The 12296-nt window shown below is 45.5% G+C and overlaps 1 protein-coding gene across 2 annotated transcripts in view; it reads left to right on the forward strand.

Moving 5' to 3' along the window:
- Positions 1-12296, forward strand: part of LOC138468025 (fibrillin-2-like) — a 691910-nt gene that overhangs the window by 227843 nt on the left and 451771 nt on the right. For both annotated transcript variants that reach the window (XM_069608420.1, XM_069608421.1), the window contains one exon: positions 54-221. In XM_069608420.1, coding sequence (XP_069464521.1) covers positions 54-221 — 168 coding nt within the window. The remainder of the gene's footprint in view (positions 1-53; positions 222-12296) is intronic.

A 12296-nucleotide genomic window follows, 5' to 3' on the forward strand; every position in this document is an offset into this window, starting at 1 on the left:
TAATTGTTGTGAAAGAATACATGTAATATGCTGACCAACTTTTGTGACTTCAGTTTTCAGACAATGGCCTCGTTGTCTTCCAGTCCTTTGAAATAAATGCAAAGTACCTGTATCCTAACCCATTCAAAAATGGCTTCACGGGAGATGAGGGCGCAGCTATGCTGGCAGTCTTCTGGGACGACGCAGACCTCACGCTGGGAGATGGATCGCTTTGGTACAAGGTACGTGCACGCAGTTTGCATGAGGGTGATACACGAAATGAAGACGCATGCACACATGCCTTTGCGTATGTAGTTTGGGTGCGCAAGCAACGTGTGTGTGTCTGTGTGTGTGTGTATGTAATGGGAGTGGTAAGCATGTGTCATTCTTCATTAGAGGGGACTGGGTCAGGGATCGAAATTAAGACGGGATAACCAGGAGCTAAAAGCACCTCCTGGGTATCCCGCGTTAACCAGTGGCCAGGAGCTACTTCTGGGCAATGGTGGACTGGGAACCAAAAGATGCCCTGGAAATAGCTTTCAAAGTGGCCCCATATTACACATTTTCTGCAAGCCCAACCTATGAGAACATTTGGAAATCCCACACAAAAGAGGCCCAAGGTGCAGAGGCCTACTAGGAAACTCCATAGGCCAGTCCATCCCAGCTTCTGGGGAACGTGGAGCTAAAAAATAAAACATTTCAAATCTGATTTCTCTATAAAATGCAAACATATCCTTTTGTCCATTATTCAGGACCCCTTATTCTTTAAATGACGCATATATCTGCCCTAATGTTTTCTTATAGATTGTCCCAAATGCACAGAGTTAAATTCACATAGGGGTGTTTGTTCAGCATCAGTTGCTTGGGTAGTCAAATGTAGCTCCTGGTAGCTGTAGCTTCCAGCTCTCCCCAATTTCGAGGGTTAAACTTCTTCTGCGACTCTCTGCTTTCTGTCTGGCCTGTCATGCCGCAGGAGCAGAGCAAAGTGCAAAACGTATTTTTGTCTTTTCAGACCCCTGTCTGCATTAAAGTGCAAGGAATGAAATCCCTCACGCCCAGACATTTTTACATTTGCACACCTGAAATAATGGTGATGCTATAAAAATGCACTACAAATTACGCTCATTTGGTCTTTTCCTAACCAGACTATTTGGAAACTCCCCGTAATTTCAGCTGCAATTGGAGGACATCTTCAGATTCACCCCAACATGTAACCTTCAGTATTCTCTCACCTCACATCCTTCTAGCGGTGCCCTTAATAGTCTAGCCTTTTAATGGCACCAATATGATTATATCCTGTTATTATAAGCAGTGCTTGTTGCACTCTGATCCGTCCCTGTAATAGGGTGAGGCTACATAAAACCCATTACATATGTAGCCCTGGTGTTATTTAGGCCCTGCCCCACTGGCTTGGCCATCACCACTAAGCCAGGGTGGGAGCACTCAATGCCCCCTGCCCCACAGTCTAACTGCAAAGGAAGAGAGCGTAAGGCAACCTGCACAACAAAAGAAGTCACGGAAACCAGGAGATGGGGCACATCCTGAGTTCCCTGATGAAAATAGGCAACAACACATGGGGGTCGGGTTGGGTTCAACCCTTGAGGGAGATAATATTAAAAAAACTGATGCCCTACTCAATACAATGTCCGCCCCATCCTCGATACCACTCTCACTCTCACAAGGGATAACTCCTCGGGCAACCCCTTGACTTGGTGGGCCTAGGGCAGGCCCCAAAACTCCTATTCCTTGGGCTCCCAACAATACCACTGTTAACACTTTACAAAATGTAAAGACATTCCCTTCAACCTATTAATGGCAGCTGCTGTCTGATCTGATTGTCTTCTGTCCAAAAGAGGTAACAGTCGAGTTCTTATTTATTTATTTGTTTTTAGTTCTTAAATGAACTTTTACAAATACATATAATGTATTTAATACATTTAAACCCCAGTGGTAAAGTGGTAAAGTGCAATTGAACAATACAATATTGTGCAATTCTATGCGGTTGCAATAACAACAATGATTCCAATAAAATAGAAATAGATGGATAATAATACAAGTAATTAAAATGGGGTAAAATAATACCAGAGAAAATAACATCACTATCATTATGTCACACAGTCATTTAGTTCCAATTAAATTCCATTTAGGATCCGTATCATATTGGATCAATCATTTAATTTAATGTCATTCTTTTCATTTCATGATGGTAATTCGTTGATTAATTTCCATTTCACTATACACTAGACCATGTTTGATTATGTTAGGAGATAGATTCCACTGCCAAGATACATTTCCGGCCTAAGGCCATGTCTATCGCCATGAGCAATTTGGCATTAGTTAGGAAGATACGATTTGATCTGTAACCATAGTCCAAACAATGCTCTATGGACCTCGCCTGAGTCCGTATTCCGGCAATAGTGCCAAAACTGTTCTGTTGTAATAGCATCATACTGACTAAAAAACTGTCCCAGCATGCACATATAGTTTGATCCCAATTTCGCACACTGTGTGAAGAAATGGCGGGGGTATCCAATTTAGACTAGCCTTTACATATGCGGCAGATTCTCATCACTCTTGGGATTCTTAAGTAAGCTTTTGAGGAAGTTGCTTTACTATCAATCGTAGTATAAAGTTACAAACGCGTATACTGGGGCATTTTAATAGGTAGCGCTGGGTTTGCGTTATGCGTGACCCCCATCATATATGTATAATTGTTCAGTGTTTCCAGATGGTTGCAGTTGCCTATCCAATCATGGGAGGCAATTTTCCAATTATATATGGTTTTCAACGTGGTAAAATGTGTGCCGCATTCAAAATCAGGCTTCCAATCAATGGAAAGGAAACACTCATCATTGAGTGTTTGGTAGTCACAGTTTCTGCTTTTGTTACAACAGGTAATTTCCGAACACTGACCCAGTATTCCTAATTAAGGCATTTAGGTTTGGTTCGTGATTTTATATACAGAAGGAGTCTGCGAATCATTACCTGAGATCAGTCTCAACTCAAGCGTCAAATAGGCCATAGGTGTAGACGCGGTTAGGCCTAGTATATGCCTCCTGAAGGACCCTTCCAGGACATCTAGCCTATCAAGATCACCCATAGTTAGTGCCTCCAGGCCACATAAAATGCTTTGAACAAAACTCTGTTTATAAAGTTTGACAGTGCCTTCAATTGAGAACCCTGCTGTACGTTTGGTGAACTGGCCAATAGCATACGTCAGCTGTCAGGCTTTGCACTTTTTTTGTTCAATGATATTATCGTAATAACCTGTGGGTGACAGCTCCACACCCAAATAGGTGTAGGTCTGTCTCCAGTTTTACCGGCGTAGTTTTCCTCCAGAGATTACCATCATTTGGGCCTTCTTCATGTTGATGGCAAGATCATTTTTGTGCAGGTATTCGATCAGGGCCTTAAATTTACCCCTATCACCAGCTATTGTGCGGTTCATGTTTTTTCTATGCCTGTAACACTCAATTTTTCCAGGGCCCAGTTACCTCAGGGTTCAGTGCGCGATACAAAAAATAAACAAATACAAATACAAATCAGGACCAGGTCGTCAGCATCCAAGATGCTGGATATACGGGTATCTCCAATCCTGATCGAACAGCCCCTCCTCGAGGTTACAGCTTGTGGAAGGTCTGATAAGAAGAAGTTAAACAACAGGGGGGCCAAGTTACAACCTTGCTTGACCCCCATGTTGATATTCATCCGAGATGTTCATGTACTGGCATCATCTAGTCTAACTTGTGCTCCTGTGTTTGTATGTAATGTGACCTGGAAGGATAAGATCCAACCAGGGCACCGCAGGGTTATCAATTTTTGCCACAGCAAGGCCCGGTTGACTGAATCGAAGGGCGCGCTGAAGTCTACAAATATAAGATATAACACTGAGTTTCACTTCACTGCATCCTCCTGCATAGGTTTATCAATAAGCCTGATGTTGTGCGTAGTACTGGACCCTGGTCTCAAGCCAATCTGTGTCGGATGCAGGATGTTACAACTCGTGACCCAGTTTTGCAGTGCGGTCAGGACAAAGGTGGTAAATAGCTTCCCCGTCACATCCAAGTGAGAGAGGAGCCTATAGTTTTCTGGCCTCTCTCTTTCCCATCTCTTGTAGACAGGGAGGACAATTGCCTGATGCCATGTATCAGGCTCCGTACCATCACTACAGACTGCTATACAGCATCTCCAGGAATTTGGACCAAACAGCAGGGTTTCCTTTTAGGACTGAATTCGACAAACCATTTGGCCCACGGTCTCTCAAGCCCTTAAATTTAACACTAGCTATATGTATTTCCTCCACACTCATTTTCAGTGGACAATGAGCACCCCCTTTTTGTACCCTCCAGCCTATGGACGGTTGATCAAATTTGGCCCTGAGGAAGTCTACCCATTTATCCACAGGAATAGGGTTAATGGTTTGTCGTTTAGAGTCCTCCTTGGCTGTTGCCAGGAGCTGCCAGATATGTCGGGAATCCCTGCTACATAGTGTTGGCAAACATCTTTTGCCACTGCATGGTTGTCTCTGAGTGCCTTTATCAGGTAAGCCAGTTCCTGTAAGTGGTTTTTTAATCCTCTGTAGGCTAGCATCCACCTCTCCCTGTTTGCCCCCTATGTTTTTGTCTGCCCGTATGTTACTTCGCAACTGTCTTTTTGCATCTCTAATTTCAATGTCGAACGCTCGACCAGGTTTGGCATTGGTGTTTACATGTTTAGTGGGAAGAATGCCAGCTTCCGACGCAAGGACCTGCAGCTGCTCGCCCATCGTTTCAACATTGGTGGACCCAAAGGTCTGGTACTCATGCTTTATAAGACCATAGGCCCCACTAAATGCCTTATTCCTGGGGGTCCAGCCTAGTCTATTCCCTGCTGGGTTTACTTCTAGCCATCCACCGCCTGCCAAATGCTCATACAGATCCAAACACAGTTTATGTTTCAACAGAGAACGGTCACTGAAATCTGATCTCCGTATGTCAAAAGATTTAACTCTTTCCGCACAGGTGTTACTAGCAGAAAAGTAATCCACGGTGGAAGATGTTTTATGCATCTGCCAGGTACACTGTCCAGGTTTATCGCTGTATGTACAGCCATTTAACATTGTTAGACCCCATTGTTTTTAAAGGGACACCCATTTTTTCCCCTTGGCATTTCCGCGTTTTTTTAACCATGATACTGACGGGATCTACATATCTGTAGGCGTTCCCACTGTCAGTGTCCCTGCAACCGGCATTCAGGTCACCACCCAAGAGTTCAAACTCATGGCCTACGGCCATTAGCCATCTTGCACACATAGCATCAATACTTTCCTGAATGTCGTCTAAGACCAACATAGTCAGGAGCACCTATATATTAATCAACAGCATAGACTCCCCCCCACCAGTCAGACATATCTCAACTGCTAGTACATTTGGGGTATTCATTATGTCTTTTACATTCTCTACTGGGAGTTTCTGCTTGATCCCAATTAACAGGCCACCAGATGGGCGACCAATTTGCCCTTTTTTTGCCAATGACTGGAACAACACATAGCCCTCAAGGTATATTGATTTTGTTAGCCACGTCTCCTGCAAGAATATTATGTCACATTCCTGCAGAGTTGAGATGGATCCCTTAGTGCACATGAAGTGGCTGTGGCCACGTTTTTTCCAGGAGGCAATCTTCATCAATCAATCTTATTGAGCCAGATGTCTTAACAAGAACTTCCTGAACCACTCCCACCCGATTGCATCTTCAGCCTGATGGGGTATGATGTCAGCCAGGCCCGGGGCACCTGATAATGTTAGTATTGCTGCTCTCCTTGCCAACTGGGTGGCGGCTAGGACTGCTGCTTTTTCTTTAAGACCAATATGTTAAGGTCAGTCAACGTCATATCCTGCTTTCCAGTGCTTTAAGTGGGGTAAGAAATTGAGGGAGGGCCCTCGTTTGGGGGCGTGGCTTCCATTGTGGGCGTGGCCTAAACGTGCACAAATCATAGTAAGGTGCGCAAACAAATATATAAATGTCTTTGAGCATTTATATATTTGTATGCGTACTACTATGGTTTGTGTATTTTTCAAGCCTTCTTTCATAAACATAGCAATGTTACATATCTCTGTTTATAAAAGGTGGTTTGAAAGTGCACAAACCATAGTAAGTTACGCACACGTGTGTGCTTACCTTACTATGGTTTGTGTACTTTTCAAGCTACCTTTTTTAAAACAGACACTTGTAACATGTTTCTATGTTTATAAAAGATGGCTTGCAACGTACACAATTTAAGCCATCTTTTATAAAGCTTTGAGGACGGAAAAACCCAAGGTGGCTTTGTCCGTCGACAAAGCTTTATAAAAGATGCCTTGAATTGTGTACGTTTCAAGCCGTCTGTTATAAACATAGAAATATTTCTACGTTTCTAAAAGATGTCTTGAAACGTAGACAATTCAAGGCATCTTTTATAAAGCTTTGCCTACGGAGAAAGGCGCCTCGGGCTCTGTGATCTCTATCACAGAGCCCGAGGCGTCTTTCACCCTCTGTGAACCCGCGGGCTCCGTGATCTAATCTGCATGTTAGATCATGGAGCCCGCGGGTTCACTGAGGGTCAGTGACCTGGCGAATGCAAACAAAGGGACTAACTTCTTCTGATCACCCCTCAGATGAGGGGTCATCAGAGGAAGTTACAGTGACTGACGGAAGTGCCAGCCAGTCACAGCGTTACTGCGACTGGCTGGCACTTCTGTCAGCTCCCTAACGTTAAACTGGCGGGCCCATCTGCCGTTGCGGCTGCGGTGGGATAATGCGTCCAGCCATGGCGTGGTGGGACCCGGGGGCCCCGGCAGGGCCCCGGCTCAGCCCCACTTTTTGGAGACTGCCGGGGCCCGACCTCGGCAGGCCCCGGCCCACTTAAAGCACTGCTGCTTTCTCTATTTCTCCCTGATAATGTCTTACCAATGAGGAGACCTCAGGGGTAACACAATGAACCCACACAAAATTGCCCCCCCTCAGAATGAACAGGTTCAACAAAACTAAAGTCCGACGATGACAGAACACGCAGGGACAAAACTCTTACTCTTTAACAGACATAGACCACATCCGATCTGTTCACACGTTTTTCCGAGAAGGTTTGTGGGCCTCGGGCAAGGTTGAATATCTTTGGGTCAAGGGCAACAGGTGGATTTAACAGTGTGTCAGGCTTCAGTGATGACAAACCCACAGTTGATACTACTTGTCTTATTTAGCCAGGCTTTGTCTGAGCCAGCAGGTTTCCCACTTGCGGACCCTCCCATACCGATGCTAGGCAGGCAACCAGGGCCAAAGGTGTGGAGGTGATATCATTTCCTAGGTCTTGTACTCAGGCCGGTACTGCTTCACCAATTAACCAGCATGTCAGTGTTGAAGCAGATTTTTGTTGCTGGTTTTTCCAGGCAGCCTTCTTTTTATCCTTCTTGCTTTTGGGCTGGTTAAGCGAGATAACAGTAGAGTGTAATCGGTCGGGGGAAGGATGCACAACTCCACTAGATGGCTCAATGGCTTTGTTTGCCTGCTGCCTAATCTTTGCCCGCTTTGCCAGGCACCTTAATTTTCTGGTCATGTACAAGGTGGTATCAGTATTTGAGTCACTAGTCAGACTTATTACAAGGGTGGGCTATTAGTCCCTGCCTTTCCAACCAACAGATCCATGTTTTCATTATGTTCCACAGTCAAATTTGGGGCCACAGCTAGCCCCTTCTGGCCAATCAGGGCTGAAAGTCTCTCATCCAAAGAGGCAGTGAGCCTGCCCAGTTTTAGAGTTTCAGCCAATGAAAGCCCACACAGTTTTAGAAGGATTTTTATGGCACAGTGCAGGACCCCAATAGATGTATTTCTGGGCTCATTTTGGTCAGCAAAACTATTGTTTTGTGTGGCACGTTGGCTTTCATCAGTCCTTGTTGTGTTGTGGAACAGGTTCGGAGATGCTGATTGCTGCTGGGATGGTGCCGTGCACACGGGGGGGGGGTGTTGTGCACTACTGCAGCCATAACCACCTGCTTAGTTACTGAGCTGGCTGGCTCAGCTGATGGCTCCAGGTGTGCACTACTAGCCCCCATGGCACTTTGCGAGGTTTAACATAAGCCCAGCAGGGAATTGTTATCAATATCACTCTAGTCTGATTTAGAGTTACACTTGATGTTTCAGCTGCCATACTTCATCTTTTTCCCCCCTGGTTTGCTTTATCACCCTTGGTGGTGCAAAAATAGTTAGGTATTTTACCCCGGCCAGGCGGGGAAGTAGAAGTGGGCCCAACCGCCCCCCGCAGGTCCCAACCTCAGGTACCAAGGGGGAGTGGGGCTTTATTGTGTCTCTGCTCTAGTCGCTATTGCTTGTTCCTGCTTTACAATAGGGTTTGCTAGTATGGGTTTTAGGGTTTCTGGATATTGGCATTGCCTTTCCAGGCATATTTATCCCTCACGTGTATTCGTATAACAGCCCAGAGGGAGACACTGATGAGGTGTAGGGCTTCTGTTAATAGGAACTAGAGACGTGGACACAGGTCAGGGTTTAATACAGATAACGTGATGCCAGCAGAATATAATCTCAGCCACACTATATATATTTCAATAATCTCCCCCTCAGTCAATGAGATGTGCGACGCCCGGGCTTAAGTAATGCTCACACACAGCTGGCATATGTGCAGAGCTCTGCGGGCACCAGAGGAGCATGGAGGGAGAAGTTCCAGCGGTGAAGGAGACTGACTGATCCATGGTGGTGGAAAGGGGCCGTTAGGTGACCTCCGCCTCAAGCAAGTCACAAGTGGGTATTAGTGCTGGTATGACCATGGCTCACTAGGCAAGCCTGACCCAGATACCCCGAATCCACGAACTGCAAACTGCTTCACACACAGCCGGCACACCATGCGCGCTCCGCACAGGCTCAGTGTTTTTAAAGAAAGTATCAGCCACCAAACGATTGTCACTGTAGAAAGACTCCTAACACCGAGTGTACTCTGCAAACCGTGCAAACTGCTGCACACACAGCATGCACAGCGCGCGCTCCGCACAGGTTCAGGCTTTTTAAAGAAAGTATCAGCCCCCAGAGCCCACAAACACAGTCATGTTCTATGCACATTCATATTGCACAGTACCTCCTTGTCCATTGAGGTAGGCACTGCATCCAGCCTGGTTGATTCTGCCCACCCACTCTAGTGTGGGTAGTGGCCACAAGTCGGCGTTTATTGAGGTTGTTCCTTGGCAGGGCAGCTATTAGTTCACAGGGCTAGATCACCCCATTTCCTCTGTAGCAGTGCACTCTTGGTTAATTTCCTCTATCGCAGTGGGTGCACTGAGGCAGGCGCTATTCATTGGCCGGGACTTGCAAGCGAATCAGCAGTCATTCCCCACCGACCGGGACTGGAATGCTGACTAAACCGCCACACTCCCCTAGTGCTCCCTGGCCACACTGAACCCATCGGCAGGGGACTCCACGTGCCCGCTTTGCCGATAGGTCCACTCCTTCTCGTTTCTGCCTGTCCTGTATGGCCCTGGGTTAGGTGAAGGTCTCACAGTCCATCCTGCTGGTGCAGGCTGCCCTGCACATGCAATCCAAGTTGGCAGGGCCCCTCCGTCTGGTCCCGGGGCAGGCTGGTTTATCCACAATGGCTGCTTCCATAGTTTCTCCGGGTGGTACATGCAGCCTGGGGCTTAGAGAGATTTCTTCCTGGCCCTCTCTGTCTACTCTCGGGGCAGGCCACACAGCATCGATGCCGCTCCCACCTTCTCCCTGGGCCGCCTTTTGCAGGCTGGGCACAGTTTTTCACTCTGGGCCCTTCACGACTGGACCGGGTAGGTCCACACACTGCCAGTCCACCGTTCCCATTCCTTGGCCGCTCAAAGCTACAACCCCACGAGGGAGTGTCAACACAGCCTCTCTTTCCTCTGCCTCCTTCAACCATGTGAAGCGGTTGTTTCCCAACCTCCCTTTTTCCTATGGAGTCTTTGCGGTAGGGAAGTCCACAGTTTCTGGCAGGGCAAGCCTTCCCATTGTCCTGTCCCTGAAGATTCTAGTTGTTCCCCACAGAAGGGAATCCTTGGTAAAGTCAGGTAAGTGCAGTAAAAAGCACATACACACCCATAAAGACATTTTAAACATCCCTCTATTATGTCTGTTTTCATTTCTATTACTGACCTCACTTATTTCCTAAAGATGTTATTATACTAATAACTGTGTTTACATGTAACCCCCAACCTAACCGGGTCCGATTTGGGCTGGAGGCTGCACATACATATTCAACAACCTCCCTTTATGAACTCATGATGACACTCTGCCTCAAACACATTATCATGTTATGTTATGTTATGTTATGTTGATTTATACCATGCGCGACTACCACCCAAGGACATTGTCCTTGTGCGGAATTACGGGCATACTCTTACCCACTCCCTTAATATCTAACTACGGATGCTTTGTGGTTTTAGAAAAATGAGTGAAACTAAATTCGGAGCAGGTGAGTAAAGCACTTCTGTGGTTTGTGCAATTAACGAAGGCGCCCAGATTCATGTGGGGGGCCACGGTCCATCTATGATCAAGGCAGAATTGTGCAGCATAGTTAAATGCCACATATTGAACCTTGGGAGTAAATGCCATCTACAATTACAGAACTTTACTTGCTGCTTGTGACAGACAATCTTCAATAATAATAACAATAATTTTAACAGGTTTTCAGCTCCACCTACAAGCAGAAACTATTGCATTGGAGTACAGCTATGGAGAAATGCCATATGAGGAGGGACAGAAAGCTTGTAGGTGTTGTTTGGTTTTTTACCCACCCGTTGCTTCCATGTCCATATTAATCCCTATGACCATTGCAACCCACTTCCTCACCCTCCTCGTCCACAGCACATCCTCCTTTGAGCTACCCTTTTCAAGCCTTACCATCAAACTTTGTACTCAAAGTGCCTGCCAGTGTAACTTCAAAGCAGTCTTCTGAGAATGAATGACTTAATTGGAGCTGTAAACATGCTAATGAGGTAATAGAGAATGTCTTAACCAGGTCTGCCTTCAGCCACTCGATTTATAAGCGCTATGAGTGTCCTTCATTGAAGTCTTTCTAAAAACAAGCATTGGCAAAGAAAACAGTTTTGGCTTGTGTACAGTATTAGAGATGTTTCAGTCACTGCTGATATATGTACAGGTATTCACACCATTTTGCAGCTGCTACCATTGATGGACAGTTAATACTACAACAGTCCCTGGCAAATGCGTTTTCCACGCCTACACAAAAGCTAAAACTGTTGGCATTGCAATGCTTGTCATACAGTGTTTCCTACCAAGTTCCGCCCTCTTTTAAGCATTGCGACAACAGCTTTGATTATTACCCAATTTATTGGAACTCTATCGACCTTGAAAGACTGAAGGGCTGCATTTGTACTGCAGAGACTAGACCATGCAAAGTGATGGCTTGCCGCATGTCAGCGTTGAGCTCCTAACACGTGAGCTATTCACCATTAACACACACATACCTGATGTGTAAAGATCCAGCTTGAATGTGTAACTTGATGCACAACCATCTACCGATGTCATATCTGCTCTCTGGAAATATGTCTTCTAATTATTCCAAGGAATATGTGTTAGCAAGTAAGAAGAACATTGTGCAGTTGCTCATCCAGTTTTGGAAATCCCTTCCAATTGACCCTGGTGATTCCTCACACTCCTTTCAACTCATCTCTAGTATTGCAGAACACAACGCACCCTGAAGTAGAGGCATTGTTTCAATATAACACATTTAATCGCTAATTCCGGGCGGATCCCTCCTGTGATGTACTAATTAAGCCTCATAGAGGAAGGAGAGTTCATTATCACAGCATAATGACCCGCTCCCATGTTTTTGCATGAGACGAAGTCGAGGGCAATACGTTGAGAAAAGCACATTATACCAAGCGATAATGACACCCCTTGAGGTCTATAAGGCAATAAGCAGTAAAGTACACAAAACGTGTTAGCAAATTAGGGGTGGTCTCATTTTGCAATATTTAAATAGCTAAGTTGTATTCATATGGTGAGTATTTGAACTCTAAACTTGGTAGAACTGGAACAGTTTTAGGACGCGCTTGCTTTAGGTGCAATGTTAAAGTAGAGTTTTTTATTTGCAAAAAGTGAAAGCACTGTTCCACGTTTTAGCTTTCATTGTGTTATGTTAAATTACGTTGGAGTATCTTGTTGAAAGAAACGTAGCTCGGAAATTGCATTTCCGTTTCTTGAAGGCAGAGGAATGCTATATGTTGTTTCCATGGCTGACTCTGAAGTCAGAATGCTTGGAAAAGAGTCAATACAAGTAGTTATTGACTGCATTCTGAATATTCCGATTG

This window comes from Ambystoma mexicanum, chromosome 4q (assembly GCF_040938575.1).
Source record: "Ambystoma mexicanum isolate Mex_15411 chromosome 4q, UKY_AmexF1_1, whole genome shotgun sequence".
Lineage (NCBI taxonomy): Eukaryota > Metazoa > Chordata > Amphibia > Caudata > Ambystomatidae > Ambystoma > Ambystoma mexicanum.